This window comes from Bufo gargarizans, chromosome 4 (genome assembly GCF_014858855.1).
Source record: "Bufo gargarizans isolate SCDJY-AF-19 chromosome 4, ASM1485885v1, whole genome shotgun sequence".
NCBI classification, from domain to species: domain Eukaryota; kingdom Metazoa; phylum Chordata; class Amphibia; order Anura; family Bufonidae; genus Bufo; species Bufo gargarizans.
Window position 1 is genome coordinate 510,869,588 of NC_058083.1, and position 17,422 is coordinate 510,887,009.

The following is a 17,422-nucleotide window of genomic DNA, read 5'->3' on the forward strand; positions in this document are numbered from 1 at the left end:
AATTCTAGCTATAGTGGTGTCTCCCTGAGTATAATGTATAATTACCAGCTCTTTCCCCAGAGCGGAACCTGTCCAGGTCCATGGGGGGGGGGGGGGGGGGGGGGGGGGTTATAAATGTTGATTACAATGTAAGGGGCTCAGTTAATGAAAGCGTACACCAGGATGTATTGACCTTCAGGATCCGCAACCGAATGCTGGACCTCCCACCTGATGTTCTTGTGAACAAGCAGAGCCACCCCTCTAGAGTGTGTAGACCCATACGCATTCATTGACCATTGAACTCAAGGTTTTTTTAACCCTGTTCCCTGTCTCCGGAGTTAAGTGGGTTTCTTGCAGGCCCAGAATATGAGGGCTGTGCCGCCTGATATGGGAGAATACAGAAATCCTTTTCCTCGGATTACCCAAACCCCTCACATTCCACGTCATAACCTTAAATTCAGCCATAATGGTATAGTGATCTAGTCTCCTTGCAATACATCCATCTTCCTGCACATAAACCTTGGCTGCTCACCTCAGACCGTCTCATGCACACCCCTCGTGATGCCACATCATGCCTCACATACCATGCCTTTAACAGTATAAACCATATACAACTTAACAACAAGATAACGAATGAGTGAATGACTCTATAGTCGGTGACATCTCTGTCATCCCGTTTCATGGCTGATGTATCGGGGACCTGCATAGTGCATTAAGGTGGAAAACCTATGCAGGTATCCGCTCAACCCCATATCAATGAGACATCTCTGGTTATAACAAATAGCAAAATCAAGACTGGAAGGAGGAAGGGGGCACAGAGAGGGGGGGGGGAGGGGGGGATCAGACAACAGGAGCATGACATAGGAAATGGGGAGGACAACCACAGTCACAGTGGCGTATGCATAGGAAAGTCCTGCAGACAACGTTCCGCAGCTGCACACAACATGGGGCAGTTCCATAAACCGAGGTATGACACCAGAGTCTTAGATGCCCATAGAAACACAACGTTACCGCTCAGAAGATCTGTAGTTGTCCTAAAATACGAAAGTCCTCAGCGCGGATCCGGACGGCTTGGCCTTTTGGAGATCCATTCTTCCGCCTCTTTAGGGTCCACAAAAAAGACAGTTTTCTCACCATCCACCACCCGGAGGCGTGCCGGGTAGGCCATGGAGTACTGCAGATTCATATCACGGAGGCGCCGCTTAATAGAGATGAAGGTGGCCCTCTTCTTTTGCAGCTCCGCCGAGAAATCAGGGAACAGCGAAATATTCGCGCCTTCGTGTTTGATATCCCGCTTGTTTCTTGCTTGTCCTAAAATCAGATCTCTGTCCTTCCAATTAAGCAGCCGCGCCAGCAGAGGCCTAGGGGGAGCCCCAGGGGGGGGGGGGGGGGGGGGGTCTGGCGGGGACCCGGTGAGCTTGCTCAACTGCGTAGGCGCCAGAAAATGGCGCGTCAGGGAACTGTGCCTTGAACCAGAGTTCCAAAAAAGTGGCCGGGTCTGAGCCTTCCGCTCTCTCAGGCAACCCCAGGATCCTGACGTTATTGCGCCTGGCCCTGTTTTTCGAGGTCATCGCATTTTTGCTGCCACAGGCCAACAGACCTCTCCACAGCCTGCAGTCTGCCTGCCAGCGGCCTGGTAAAGTCCTCCAGAGCGGAGACCCTGTCCTCCGTGTGGCGCACTCGTTCTCTGAGCTGCTGCACGTCCTGTCTGAGTAGGCCCAGGTCCACCTTCACCTCCTCAATCTTACAGGTAAGGGACGTCTGGCAGGTGGAAATCGCGGTGAGAAGCTGATGAGAAACAGTCTTAAGTGTCACCTCCGGCTCCTCCGCTCCCTCCGCTTCCGTCTGCAGCGCCGCCTGACCTCTCGTCACCGCCGCCCGTGGCGTAGCAGGACCAGCGGCGCCATTTTGGGCCTCTTGCCGGACATATTCTTTTAGCTTTTCAGCCGCCGATTGTGCCTTGCTGGGACCAATGTCAGCCCTCCCAGGTCTTCTCTTCCTCCTCTGCACTTGCCACTCGTCCTTCTGTGTAGCCAGAGTGTCAGGATGCTGAAGGATTTAGATCGCGGTACGGAGCAGAGCTCAAGTGCGTGCGCTCATGTCGGCAGTTAGCCACGCCCCCCGTTACCAAAATTTTTATTAGATTTCGATAACGTAAAGTATTGCGATACTCGATAGCTCATTGCAGCAGTCCGCTCCATACATTTGCATTTAGGGGTTCATTATTTTCATTGGTAGCACAGTGGCACCTTCAGAGCACCATCCACAATGTTTTTATTGGTGGCAGTGGCGGCCGCATCATAGTGGGGAGGGAGGGGCTGATGAGAACATGGCACTAGCGCAGCCTAGTATCGAGAAAAAGCAAATACCGTATTGTATCGATCCGGATGAAAAAGTATTGAGTGAGTATCGAAAGTTCGATACCCGATGCAACCCTACAGAGAAGTGGAAGTCCTTTGGCCATATCCCGCACTGATGACCGCTTCATTGAGAACAATGCTCTGAGGAAACGGATGATGAATGTCACACAACCCCAGGTATAGATAAGGGAGGTGAGTGGCACCCAAGTGTCACGTCAGACCATTCAAATCTGTTTACATCAGTGTGGTCTGCGTGCTAGACGACCTGCAATGGTACCTGACCACAGGGGTCATCATCTTACATGGGCCAGGGAGCATCTACACTGGACGAGGGACCAGTGGGCCTCAGTGCTGTTCACTGATAAAAGTCAATACACGCTGAGCAGAAATGATGGCCGCCAACGATGTTGGAGACATCAAGAAGAGCGCTATGCATCAGCCACTGTTGTCACCAGACGAGCCTTTGGTGGTGGTGGTGTTACAGTGTGGGCAGGTGTGTCTAGTCAGTACAGAACTGCCCTACACTTTGTGAATGGTCCAGTGACAAGCCCATACTACCTGAATAACATCATTAATCCAGTCATTGTGCCTCTGCATGAACAACACAGGCCTAATTTCATCTTCATGGATGACCGTGCACCAGCTCATCGAGGTCACATCATTAGGGAACGGCTGCTGGAGACTGGGGGACCTCAAATGAAGTGGCCTGCACTTTCTCCAGACCTGAATCCCATTGAAAACCTATGTGGTCAGCTGAGTCACCGTGTAGAGGCTTGTAACTCTTTACCCCAGAACCTCAATGACCTGAGGGCCACCCTTCAAGAAGAGTGGGATGCCATGCCTCTGCAGACAATAAGTCAGCTTGTGAACAGCAGGAGACGTCGTTGTCAAGCTGTAATTGATGCTCAAGGGCATATGACAAGTAATTGAGACACTGACATTGGTATACCCAGCACTGGTGTTGGCTTTTGTTTCAGTAAATTGTTCGAGATGAGGAAAATCACCATTGCTGCTTCAACATGCCCGACTTTCATGGTATAATATCACTGGAGTGTCAACTTTTAACTTTTTCCATAAATTTCACCGAAAGCCAAATATCCCTGACTTTTTGTGAGTAGTGTATATTAGAGTGGACAAGTATTTAAAGGGGTTTGCCTGGCTATTTTCTTATTTAAAGGGGTTGTCCAGGATTCTGATATTGATAGTCTATCCCAGTGATAGGCAAACTGCGGCTCTCCAGCTGTTGCAGAACTACAACTCCCAGCATGCAAAGACTGCCTACAGCTTTCAGCCTACAGAAGGGCATGGTGGGAGTTGTAGTTTTGCAACAGCTGGAGAGACGCAGTTTGCCCATCACTGGTCTATCCTCAGGATAGGCCATCAATATCCTATAGGCGGGAGCTGATATCCTGCCCTTCATCTGTTACCTTGAAGCTTCTGTGTTGGAGGTTGGTGCCGGTGTTCAGTCATTCTGGTGGACCTTATCAAGATGCGATTCTCCTCTAGCTGCTTTCACACACCCGGAAATCCACCAAAATGACAGAACACTGGATCTGCACAGCATCGTCCATTGTGTAGTGGACGGAGCTCTTTACTGCAGTGCTGCTGCCATCCAAGTGAATGCAGTATACAGCCCTGATCATTACACAATGGATGGAGCTGTGCAGTTCCTGTGCCGTAGCTACAAGGTAACGGCTGATCGGTGGGGATGCACAGTGTTTGACCTCATACCACACCCCCCCCCCCCCCCCCCCCCCCCAATCGATCTGATAGTGATGTTTTGTTCTGAGGATAAGCCATCAATATCAAAATCCTGGACAAGCCCTTTAAATCCCTGCAAGACAATTCCCATTTTTACACACTTCTAGCCGTGACAAGTTATCCCCAGGAAATAACTATTAGATGGGCGTGTGTCCTATAGAACTTGGCTACTTCCGGAACTCCCAAAAAGAGGAATGGAACAGCAGCATGCATACCCATACCAGCTGCTCTGAGGGGTACGGGGTCTGCAGTTTTATGACTAGCGGTGAACCTAGAGGTAGAACCCCCACCAATTTAATAGGTATCCTATGGTGGGAACTCAACTCAGACTCAGCAGCATTCAGTTCAGTGTCAGCATGGCGGGAACCGACAGCTGCCCATGAAGTACATTTCCATCATAGGTAGTTAATAGGTTAAAGAGGAATACATCCATTAAACTTACAAACCAGGTAATCGGGTTCTGTCCCTGCTAGGAGCCCTTTGGCATGATTCGGGTCCATGTCTCTGTCATCTAATCAATGAACTCCAATTTATGTTCCTGCCCAAGCAGCCATTCACGACTTACCTGGACACAGGCAACTCGCGGCGGCAGCACCATCCCCATATTGTCTCCGTGAACCATGGTCATCGCACCGATCGTCCTGGTGGAGAGACCCCAAGAGTTCTGGAAGGCATACTGCTTTTCACCCGGCTTCTTAGGATCTTCAAAGACTATCTCAAACATTTTTGAGAAATTTTGGCCGAGGTGATGTGATGTGGCACCCTGTGCAAACAAGAGAAAGGGACGTTTTTCTACAGGTCACCTTGCTAAAATTATCAAAGCTGCTGTGATTAATGCAGCAGTCTGAGAGATGAGCACACATTATAGAAATGCTATGAAATGACCTTCCAGCAATCCGTAAAGAGTCTGATAATCTGGCATTTACATCCAACCAGAAATTCCTCTAATTGAATATAAGCAGCAGATTTTAGATTAACAATTATTCGGGGGTGACCTTCCTAAATATTATTCTCCCCGACACGTGAAAAAGTCTCTGCAGCAACCCAATAATCCAGAATATCTGGTAATCTGCCATCAATGGGACACAGCAGGTGTCGCATTTCACTCCAAGTCACACCGATCATAATATATAACTGATACAAACCTGTATAGCTCGTCCGCTGGCAGAAATGAACGCTTCCACGGTGGTCGTGTAATCGCCTCCGGCAAACTTTTCTTTCTCAGTCTTCCTTCCTTTTACTACAGGAATTGCCAAGAGCTCCTCATAAACCCGGGCATAGAAATCCAGGATCTGCAGGACCTGCAAGAAGCATCAGGGATATCTGGTTAATGGACGGAACCAGCAGAGACATATACAGCAAAGCTACGCATTTAACCCCTTAAGGAAAGGGATAGTTTTCATTTTTGCTTTTTAGTTTTTCCAGAAAAACAGAAATACCTTCTTCCGTATGTAGCCGTAGGAGGGCTCATTTTTGGCAGGAAAAGTTGTATTTTTTTTTTTATGACACCATTTAATTAGCTAGGGCCCTTGTGCACTGAGAGCAAGATTCGCCTACTTTTACAGTGCGTTATGCTCACCACAATTAGATCCTGATGAAGCCCATTATGGTGGTGGAGGGAGACGCAATGGGCTTACAAAGCCGTGGTAGTCAGGTCTACCATTTGACACCCAAATTATGAGAACCTGTACACTGGCAACCCCCTCTTTCCTGTAACTGGTCATCTTCGCTTTCCCCGGAAATGGACGCCCCAGAGGCTTTTAGGGCAAGGCTCCTGCTAAGGGGGATCTCCTTCATAAGGGCAGCCCTTATGCTTTAGGCAGGGACCCCTGGGAATACAATAGGAGCATTTACTGAACTTTTCTACAATAATACAATACAACCTGTTGGCCCCTGACTTGCTTACTGTTTCCATCTACCGGCTTCCTTCCTATCCCAGCTAGTGAGGGGTCAGGGATTTCTAGGGCTAGGTTCCAGTTAGTGGGATCATCCTTAGGCAGGGTTGTCCAGGGACTCACTTGGGGGGGGCAGTATCCTCTATTGGTTTCTGATATTTTTATCGCTTATTCACAGCTTCTCTTTTTTTAGTTTTACAATTAAAGGTTAGCTTTTAGTGCAGTCTATGTAATAGGACACCTGGGAACTTTTCATTAAAGGGAGTCTGTCACCACTTTTTTGCATGTTAGACCATTAAAATAGGGTTATTTGATCCAGCCAGAACATAAAAACGGTACCTTTGTGGTAGAAAACGGACTTTTCAATGTGCAGAAAACGAACTTATAAGATTATTTTCGGAGCCCTCTCAAGTGCCCAGGGCGGTCTCTCAATCCTCAGAGCCCAGGCAGGCACCTCCTAAACGGCTGATAACTCCGCCCTCCGTGCGCCTCTGCCCGCCCGTTTACTCCCCTCCCCTGTCCCTTTCCACTGCGGCTGTGCGGTACAAATCGTAGCGGGCGCATGCGCAATGCGATGCCCGCTCCTGGCAGGGCATCGCAATACCTATTGCGCATGCGCCGGCTAATCGCCGTTTAGCCGGCGCATGCGCAATAGGTATTGCGATGCCCTGCCAGGAGCGGGCATCGCATTGCGCATGCGCCCGCTACGATTTGTACCGCACAGCCGCAGTGGAAAGGGACAGGGGAGGGGAGTAAACGGGCGGGCAGAGGCGCACGGAGGGCGGAGTTATCAGCCGTTTAGGAGGTGCCTGCCTGGGCTCTGAGGATTGAGAGACCGCCCTGGGCACTTGAGAGGGCTCCGAAAATAATCTTATAAGTTCGTTTTCTGCACATTGAAAAGTCCGTTTTCTACCACAAAGGTACCGTTTTTATGTTCTGGCTGGATCAAATAACCCTATTTTAATGGTCTAACATGCAAAAAAGTGGTGACAGACTCCCTTTAACATCAATTTCCAATTTGACTTTACAAAAACTTCTTACAAAGGAGAAGCTGTAATTATTTATAGCCCGACAAAGTGATGGGACTGGAAAAAAAAAAAAAAAAAAGGAACGTAACGTGAGCAAATAATAATGAGACCCCTTGTACTTGAGAACTTGGGCAAAACGCCATTTACATGACCCTATAGAAACGAGCTGAGCCGGGTGAAATAAGGACACTTGGCAAACGGAGCAAGGATGAAGACTGCAGGTAAGGGCCAGAAGAATGGGGAGGTGCTGCCATCTAGTGGACAGCTGAGGACATTACCACCACTTGTCCCAAATGTAAAGGGAGCACTAGTCATCATTCAGCAGAAGTCTACCCAGACCTGATGCCTAATTTATCCACCCATTCCGGCGGTCATGATTTTTTTTCTCTTCAGTCTTTGGCACGAGGTACGAGGTTTTGGGTTTGTTTGTGGGACAACCTGTACTTTATGTAGGTGGTTTGATACATATAAATTAAATTGGCTATCCAAGATAATAAAAAAAACTTGGACATGATCCCAAATAGTGTAAAAAAAATAATATTTATATTCCTACCTCCCAACCGTCCAGTCCTGTGGCCCCAGGAGGGCTGAGGAATGTCCCAATTTCAACTGTATCTGAGTACGGAGGACACAAATATAGTTGAATGCAATGGTGACAAAAGGAGCTGTCAAGCTCCCCGTTCCACCCTTCCCCAGCCGCACCTCGCCTTGGCAGACGGGCACGATGCGGTGACACAAGGTGCCTGCCGGGCTCTGTAGACCGGTGAATCAGCAGGAGCTCTTTTGCTCAGCCGGTCCCTTGACGCCGCAGCATTGTGCCTGCTGATAGAGAGCAAGATTTGCTCCAATAACCAGGGGAACAAGGCGGGGGGTATTCCTTATTTTTTTATTTTATTAACAGTACAGGGTCACTTTGGGGGCATAATTTTACGTGGGGGCACTATGGAGGCGTAAACTCTCTTTGTAGGGGCACTATGGGGGCATAAATATCCTACATTGGGGCACTTCTGGGGCATAATACTATGCTGGGTGCACTATGGGAGCATAAGTAGTGTATGGTGGCACTATGTTAAAACATAAGTACCGTAAATGAAAATTGACATGTATAGGACTGGCATACCTCCTCTGCTGCCTCCTCGTACGTAGCAAAAGCGGTGTGTCCCTCCTGCCAAAGGAACTCTCGGGTGCGGAGGAATGGCTGAGGATGCTTGAACTCCCACCTCTGAAAAAACAGACAAGATTCATGAGGGCCAGAGACGACAAAGTCTATGTCAGGGTTGCCAAACAGAATTTTTTTTTCTGGACACTTATTCCAAAATAAAGACAGACAGCATTTTTTTATTTTTTTTACAGACAATTTGGAAACTGCAGACTGGCTGCACGTACCACAACATTGCACCACTGGTTCAGCTTTATAGGGAGGTCACGATGAGACTGCACCCACTTAGCATATGCAGGATACATAACTGGAAGAAAAATACGATTATGGAAGAAATTTTTTTATTAGCAACCATCAAAACCCAAAGGGTTAAATGTGATTGTAAAACACTGTGGAATATGTTGGAGCTATATACATAAAGATAGCGAATGCAGCGGTGGACCGAAGGAGAGAGCGAGAGAAAAAGAAAAAGAGAGCGAGAGAAAAAGAGAGAGCGAGAGCGCGAGAGAAAAAGAGAGAGCGAGAGAGAGAAAGAAAAAGAGAGAGAGAGAGAGAGAGAGAGAGAGAGAGAGAGAAAAAAGAGAAAGAAAAAGAGAGAAAGAGAGAGAGAGAGAGAGAGAGAGAGAGAGAGAGAGAGAGAGAGAGAGAGAGAGAGAGAGAGAGAGAGAGAGAGAGAGAGAGAGAGAGAGAGAGAGAGAGAGAGAGGAAAAGAAAGATAGAGAGAAAAAGAGAAAGAGGAAAAAAAAAAAACAACAACAACAAAAACCCCCATAAAATCGGACAACTTCTTTAAAGGGATTCTGTCACCTCTTTTTACCCTATAGAGATGCGGATATACATATATATAAAAACATTTTTTACACTCAATAAAACCACTCAGAGATATGGGACAGGTATATTGTGAACATGCTAGAGGCGATCTAGCCGTGCATGTCCGCATCTCTATAGGGTAAAAAGAGGTGACAGAATCCCTTTAAGCTTATTTTACTTATACGCTTGTGTTTTTTTTTTTTTTTCTTGCACCGTACCAGTGCAGCATCACTAAAATAGGTGAAGTAAGCCTTTAGCTCCCATCAACTTGGTAGAGTACATGGGGGATAAACAGCCTGCATATGTGCTGGGGCGGATTGGCCATAGACCTTACAGGGAAATTTCCCAGGGAGCTGCCTGGGCCCTCCTCACAGCCGGCCACTGAAGTTTTTTGGGATGTATTTTGTGATGGACTGTGGTATTTGGTTCTGTTGGGGCGGTATAATGTGCCGCAATATGGTATTGCTGGCTCTGCCTTCCATCAATTTGGACTCTACTAGAAAACATGGCCACTTTTACTATTTTTTTTTCCAGGGCCAGTCCGTGCTCCTGCATATGTGCCAATGTAAACCAGCGCTTCTAAGGCAGTACACATTCAAACACGGGTCCAACAGAGCAAATGGTTGCATTATGGCATTGGGCAGAAGCCATATTCTTAAAACCAGGGAACGGATTCAGATCCCATTCAATGGGATCAGGAAAGCCATTCCCAAAGCGAGGTTTTTATGACGTAACAGCTGGTTCGCCTATTCAGATGCAGAACAATCCTTGTCACAACGGACACCCAGGACTTTCTGTACTCTGAATGTGCACACATTATGACAGCAGCACAATGTTTTCCTTCTTCTATAGTTCCTTACCCGTTTCACTCGTTGGCCGCACAGCGATTGGTTCTGCCAGCTCAGTCTTCCCAGATCTGGTCACCCAGGCTACCTAGAAAAGAACACAAAGCCTTAGACTGTTACTTTTAATAAAAGCATTAGCAAAACTGGGACTGATTGGGATTAAAGCTTTGGGGGTAGCAGGTGAAGTAGTATCAAGAGCTACACTGGGAATGAAATAAAAATAAATAACGTCCAATTACATTAAGTTAGACAAGACAGGGAGCATGTGGGGATATATTGTGACAATGCAGCCCTTGGACCTGAACAGAGCTGCATCCCTGGTTTAGAGCATACCCAAGTAATCCCTAACCACATGGCATATGGTCAGACCACCCTTGGGTCCTTCAATGGATCCTGGGACGTCTGCCCATAAAAGGCACAGGGGGTCAAGTCCGACCGCCAAAGACTGCAGTGCAGCGCTAGTGGATGGGTCTCAAGCTTGGACTTCGCAGGTACAAGTCATTTGTGGGTTACAACAAAACCCCGATTCACTTTGCAATCTTTAGCTGTGCAGCCTAACCCTCCATGTAGCCCAAGCCTTACTTTTGGCCTGCTCCTTTATTTTTACCATACCTCTGGGGCAAAGTCAGCAATGTGGGTCTTCTCTTTCTCAAGTGCTGCCTGAGACACGAACATAGGGAAGTAACAGTTTTCCACACCCAGCGTCTTTATCTGGCGATCAAAGAACTCTTGAATGGATTCCCAAATGGCGAAGGCCCATGGTCGCAGCACGTAACACCCGCTGACGTCGTAATACTCAATCATCTCTGACTTTGTGATCACCTGTGAGGCACGGAAGAATATGTATATAGCGTAAATCCACATAGCAGTAGTATGCGGGATTCTTATTTAAATTCAGCTTGCGTTTTCGGGTGTGGTTTTGCTGGTGCAGATTTTGTGATGTATTTGGTGCATTGACACCGTGCATGTGTGACCAATAACCTCGTCCCGGGGGGATAGATGGTGTAAATATCCTCAGCAGATTTTTGAGCTACCAAAATACATTACGTGATTCTAGCAATATGTGAATCTGGAATTCTGGAAAAAGGGCATGCAAACAAGCGCCACCTCTAATGCCACCAGATGTAAGGGCAGCTATCCTATAAGTCAATAGGTTGACCTTTTAGGCTACTTTCACACTTGCCTGCCGGATCTGGCAATCTGCATGCAAACGGACAGCATTTGTAGATGGATCCGTCTTACAAATGCATTGCAAGAACGAATCTCTCTCTCTGGATGTCATCCGGAGAAACAAATCCGTTATATATTTTTTTCACATTTTTACCGGTCTGCGCATGTGCAGACAGGAAGGACGGATCCGGCACTAATACATTTCAATGTAAATGAATGCTGGATCCGGCATTCCGGCCACTGATCCGGAGATAATACTGCAGCATGTAGCCACGCCTGACCCTGAAGTCTCATGCCTGAGCGTTCGCCTCTTTGATAGGCCAGGTGCTTTTCAGGTTGAAGGAACCTGTACTGTGCCGATGCTTGCATCTTCACCAGTTTCCTTCAGCCCAGGAAGCATCTGGCCTGTACCGCGCATGCACCTATCACAGAGGCAAATGCGCAGGTACAAGACTTCAGGGCCAGGCATAGTTATGTTGGCACTGCCTGGCCCTGTCACTCGATGGGGAGGGCGCAGCCATCATGGAAAATGAGTGAAGCTTTAAGTGGAAATGTGACACCTTTGTTGCACCCAAAAAGCTAATTTGCATAAAAAAAAAAAACGTTAATATCTCCCCAATGGGGCCATGGATCGAGACGGAGAAAAAACTAAAAATTGAAATCAGCTGCCAAGCGCTCATCTAAAAAGTATGTCAGATTGCTAAATTGTTATGTGATGGCAGATTCCCTTTTATGGCAGACATGTATAGGCGTCCAGTTGCATGCACGTGACACACACAATCAGTGGCATTGTGAACAGAGGCTGATACACATCCAGTTACACAGAACATGTACACCACAAAATCAATATTACCTGAGAGAACCAGTCAGAAAGGTTTTCCTCCTTCTTTGCCTCCAGCCCCAGCCTAAACAAAAAAATATACCAAAAATGATTAGAACAAAGAAAGATCACAATTGGTCATCATACCGTACACCAACGTGTTATATCGCTTTGTAGTCGAGTTATCCTCTGAGGTCTACTACTAGCAGCCACTATGGACTATGGAAAGGTCCGAGGAGATCTATCCCCCATGATCCCTAATTTACTTAAAGGAGTACTCCCAACTTGGATACATAGCATATCCACTGTGTATGCCATAAATGTCTGACAGATTCTGGGCTCACCCCTGGGACTGACATCTTTGTGGAGAACAGAGGTCATGCGTCATACGTGGCCAACATCTTATTCATTCTCTTGAAACTAATGGGTCAGCAGACTTGTAAGACTCCCGCTGATCCTGAGAATGAAGGGGACGCTGCACTGGTTTTATCCTGCACAGCCCCACGCTTTGCAGGAAACTACTGCGCAGCGCCATGAATGCACAGCTGTGTAAGGGAAAACCTAAAGGGGTTGTATCATCTCAGACAATGGGGGCATATTGCTAGGATATACCCCCCCATTGTCTGAGATGATACAATCAATCCCTACTGAGGTAGTACTGCAGCCCTGCCATTCTCAGAAGTCAGACTTCCACGAGTCATAAAGTGATGCCCTGTCCTAGCAATAAGCCAAGATGGAAATAGCAATTACAGAATATGAACGTGTAAGGAAGAAATATGTCTGTCTCATGTAGAGGACTGTAGCCGTACCTGGTCTGTTTCTTAGGGCCTTGCCCCTCACCAGCAGCCCCGCCAGCCTCCTTGCCACCATCCTTCTTCTTCTGACCGTCTCCCTGTTTTGGCTGCTTGTTCTGTTTTTCAGACTTATTTTCTTTCTCCTTATGCTGTTTGTCTTCTTTAGGGTTTTTATCCTGAGATCCCGTTATGGTCACTGGTTTACTCTCCGTTCCGGCTTGAGCCTTGTACTGATTCAGTGCAAGTACTGAGTCAAGAAGATCCTTCACTGCAGCATCAACTTTATCCTAGGGATAAACAGTCATTGTAAACCCCCAAGAACAACAAGTGCCATTAAAGGAACTGTAAAAAGCATTGGTTTTATCCAGAAACAAAGGTCTCTATCCCCTGCACAACCATTGAACTGAAAAAAATAAAATAAAAAATCTGATTGCCTGAAGCTGCCACTAGGGGGAGCTCTCTGCTTAGTTTAATGCATAAATGTATGCGGGAAGCTCCAAAGCTCCCTCTACTGGTGTCCAGAACTGCAGGCCCAGCCAATGTAGAAGCTGGTGCTGGGTCTGTCAGTGCATTGTAACAGAGTATACACTACAGACCACAGGACAGTATATGTCACAGATATATCCCAATAAATAAAGGAATCAATGGATACAGTGATTCAGGCATCATGCCACAAGTCTTGCTCACCTTGGAAGCGTTCTCACTCTTCAGTTTTCGGATCTCATCTCCCTGCTTGGTGAGCCTGTCGAGCAGATCTTCAGCCTCAGAAGACGTGGACCTGTTATCTTGAGCTTTTACAAGTGGCTCCGGCGCTGTGCTCGCAGGTGGTTGCCCAGGCTTGTACTCCTGCCCGGTCTTTTCTTTGTATTCTGCCTTCAGAGACAGCAGGGCTTTTACCGCCTCGTCTACCTTGTCCTACAACAATGAAAAGACCACGTGTCATCTATCGGACCACAATTCAGTGACACGGTCCTAGAATGCATCTGTCACCGTATTTACCAGAATATCTTAAAGGGTTGTTTCACAGAGACAACCAGTGTCCATATAACGCACTAGGTGATAAGGTTATCATGGAGCAGGGCCTTAGGAAAACTGCTAACTAGCATGCCCGATGTGCAAGTCAGGTACATGCCAGGGGTGTGAGATGCCAAACTGGCGGTGATCAGCTGATGGTTATGGCATCTTCTTCTATACCATATAATGAGAACATGTGTGGAATATGGTAAAACCCGCATCATACAAAAAGACTGAACATATTTTAGTGTAACTGCGACTGAAATTAACTGAGGACAACAAAAAGTAAAAGACGTCCAACACGGGCCTAAAAACCGTTACCTTTTGAGCCTTTTCAGATTTGAGCTTGCGGATAAGCTCCCCTTGCTGCGCCACCTTGTTGTACAGACTGGTACTGTCGCTGGGTGTGGGGCCTGTTTGACTAGAGGTTATTGGAGGGACTGATGTACTAGGAGGAGACTGAGGAGCAGGAGGACCCCCAGGCTTGTACTCCTGCCCTGTGAGCTGCTTGTATTCTGCTTTAAGGTTTAAGAGGGTTTTCACTGCGGCATCTATCGCCTCCTAAATGCAGAGGAAAGAGAAGGACAGAAGAAGCAAAGCTCAGGCAAAGATCAGCCGAAGAAAGCAAGACACTTCAATGCGGACACTTCAAACATCTTTACAGTAAGAGTGAAGACAGGTTTAAAAAATAAATAAATAACATTTTCGAAAAAAGGCTATTAAATGCCATTTTAACTGCTTTGCTCCCCAAAAATATTTATTTTTCAACTTTTTTCTCCTTCCCTGTATTCCCCCTCCAGCACCAGTACTAATCTGCACTATTGCAAGCAGGCTGCTGCGCAGTGTGACATGACACCTCGTTTGCAGTCTGCCTACAACTCTTAAAACCCTTCCCCAGCGCTGTATAGGGGGGAATCTACCACGACGGCAATATTTAAAATCCGTTTCCCTCGAGTCTGTGTTGGCATACTTTGCACCAAATTTATCAAATGCCGCATGTTGCTTGTTGAATTAGGCTCATCTTTGAACCTAACACTTTTGTCCAGAAATGCTACCCCAGTCTTCTGCACTACCACCTTTACTGGACTGGCTTTGGGATATTTCTGAAATCTTTTTTAAAAAACGCCCCAGTGATAAATCTGAAGTGAAACTCTCGCATCTACTTTTAAAAAAAACTGCAACTGTTGCGAAAGCGACCTAAAAAAAAAAAGAAAAATCCCTATTTTGCGACTTTTTGAAGACAGAATTCTGGAGAGCAGGGTTTGATAAATTTCCATTTATATGTCCTTATTCGTCTGCTCCACTTCACCACCAATCTTTCCGACGACTCCTCTAACCACTGTAAATATGGTCCACAATAAGTTCCAACTTGGTCTTCTTTCCCCACTCGCTGATGTAAATATAGTTCTCAGTTTTCTACTCTGTCATCTAAGTACTGTCCCCAATTAAGTCTCCTTCCCCCTCTGGCAACTGTAAACGGGAGTCCCTAGTAAGTTCCCCATCCAGTCCTCTTCCTCTACCGGGGACTATATTTACAGCTGCCAGAGGGGTAAAGAGATTGACTGGGGAATTTACTGCGCACTATATTTACTGCTGCCAAATCAGTCTCTTTCCCCATCTGGCAGCTGTAAATATAGTTCCCGGTAAGTTACACGGTCAGTCTTCTAAGGCTACTTTCACACTACCGTTCGGGGCTCCGCTTGTGAGTTCCGTTCAAAGGCTCTCACAAGCGGCCCCGAACGGATCCGTACGGCCCTAATGCATTCTGAGTGGATGCGGATCCGCTTAGAATGCATCAGTCTGGCAGCGTTCAGCCTCCGCTCAGCAGGCGGACACCTGAACGCTGCTTGCAGCGTTCGGGTGTCCGCCTGGCCGTGCGGAGGCAAACGGATCCGTCCAGACTTACAATGTAAGTCAATGGGGACGGATCCGTTTGAATATGACACACTATGGCTCAATTTTCAAACGGATCCGTCCCCCATTGACTTTCAATGTAAAGTCTGGACGGATCCGTCTGAGGCTACTTTGACACTTAGAATTTTTTTTTACAATATAATGCAGACGGATCCGTTCTGAACGGATCCACCATCTGCATTATATGAGCGGATCCGTCTCAGACGCAAGTCTCAGAACGCAAGTGTGAAAGTAGACTTACCCCTCTGGCAGCCATAAATACACAGTCTCCAATAAGCTCTACTGCAGATAGTAAATCTTTGTACTATGGATTCTGGAATCTTCAAAGAAATAGTACAGGCTTGCTCACCAGTCAATCCTCATAAGCAGTCTCCTCACCTATAATTCAATTTTACAGCAAGGGCTCTGCTCTTCTACTGACAAGCATGTCATAAAGCCATCTCTCCTGGCTCCTCTGTAGGATCACTATGCAGATACCTTATTGTGAGGAGAGTGACTGAGCATGTGTGTCCACCAGCACTCAGCTCAGTAGATGGATGTGCACAGTCCTATACATTGTGATCAGCAGGTGGCACCATAGTATGTAAGGAAATGTCATCAATCTTTCACTAAATTTAAATCTATACAATGAACATGATATTTAATGATGGGACAAACCCTTTGAATATCTATGCATGCACACCCAACACATGTACTACTGTATATATGGATACATGGACTGAAGAGCTAAAGTGTCAATGCACCACATTTGTCTGCCACCTAGTGGTCATGCGTGTAATAATAGCTTATTACTATTACTAGAGTTGGCTGTAGAAAGGCAGCCACTTCCCCAGCACAGACCATCAGACGGTGTCCATCCTGCAGGACTGGTCAGTCATTTATAAAATTACTGATTTCAATATTCCTAGTGGGCCTTAGACATCCAGATGCCTAATCCCCCAACACCAAGGAAAAGTACCGTTCAACAATACAATGAAAAACCCACAAGCAGCACATACAACCGAGCGTGGCGTGCAGCAGCAGCTTCCTACCTTGGAGGCCTTCTTGCTTTTCAGTTGTCGGACCACCTCTCCTTGCTCCGCTATCCTGTTGTATACTACGGAGCTATCTGAGGACGGAGCACTGGAAGGAGCGGTCGCGGGGCCGCCGGCCTGAGCTACAGGAGGGCTGCCCGCCTTGTACTCTTGTCCCGTTACTTGTTTATATTGCGTTTTCAGCTCTAAGAGAGTTTTCACGGCCGCTTCTACCTGAGGCTTTGTGCAGAGACCAGAAGAAGCAGCACAGATACAGAGGAAAGAGGAAGTTTAGAAAGTTTAAAAGAAAACAAGAAAAAAAAAAAAAAAAAGCACTGCAATAAGCGGGTATAGCAGGTAAGTCACAGGCCATAATTCCATCAGAAAGGGATACTCAAAGAAGACATTTTGAAAAATATATTTTTAATTTTGGAAATACTATGCCACGAAAATGGTGTGTGTGTATATATATATATATATATATATATATACACATATATATATATATATATATATACACACACATATACATACATACACATACACACACACTCACCTAAAGAATTATTAGGAACACCATACTAATACGGTGTTGGACCCCCTTTTGCCTTCAGAACTGCCTTAATTCTACGTGGCATTGATTCAACAAGGTGCTGATAGCATTCTTTAGAAATGTTGGCCCATATTGATAGGATAGCATCTTGCAGGTGATGGAGATTTGAGGGATGCACATCCAGGGCACGAAGCTCCCGTTCCACCACATCCCAAAGATGCTCTATTGGGTTGAGATCTGGTGACTGTGGGGGCCATTTTAGTAAAGTGAACTCATTGTCATGTTCAAGAAACCATTTTTCCAGTCT

The 17,422-nt window shown here is 46.6% G+C and overlaps 1 protein-coding gene across 1 annotated transcript in view; it reads right to left on the reverse strand.

The window, feature by feature from the left end:
- The window catches only part of EPRS1 (glutamyl-prolyl-tRNA synthetase 1), a 112,782-nt gene that overhangs the window by 24,977 nt on the left and 70,383 nt on the right, over positions 1-17,422 (reverse strand). The window contains 9 exon segments of the mRNA XM_044292339.1: positions 4,666-4,863; positions 5,246-5,401; positions 8,144-8,245; positions 8,410-8,489; positions 9,853-9,925; positions 10,450-10,659; positions 11,861-11,912; positions 12,637-12,908; positions 13,309-13,536. Of these exon segments, the coding sequence (XP_044148274.1) occupies positions 4,666-4,863; positions 5,246-5,401; positions 8,144-8,245; positions 8,410-8,489; positions 9,853-9,925; positions 10,450-10,659; positions 11,861-11,912; positions 12,637-12,908; positions 13,309-13,536 (1,371 nt within the window).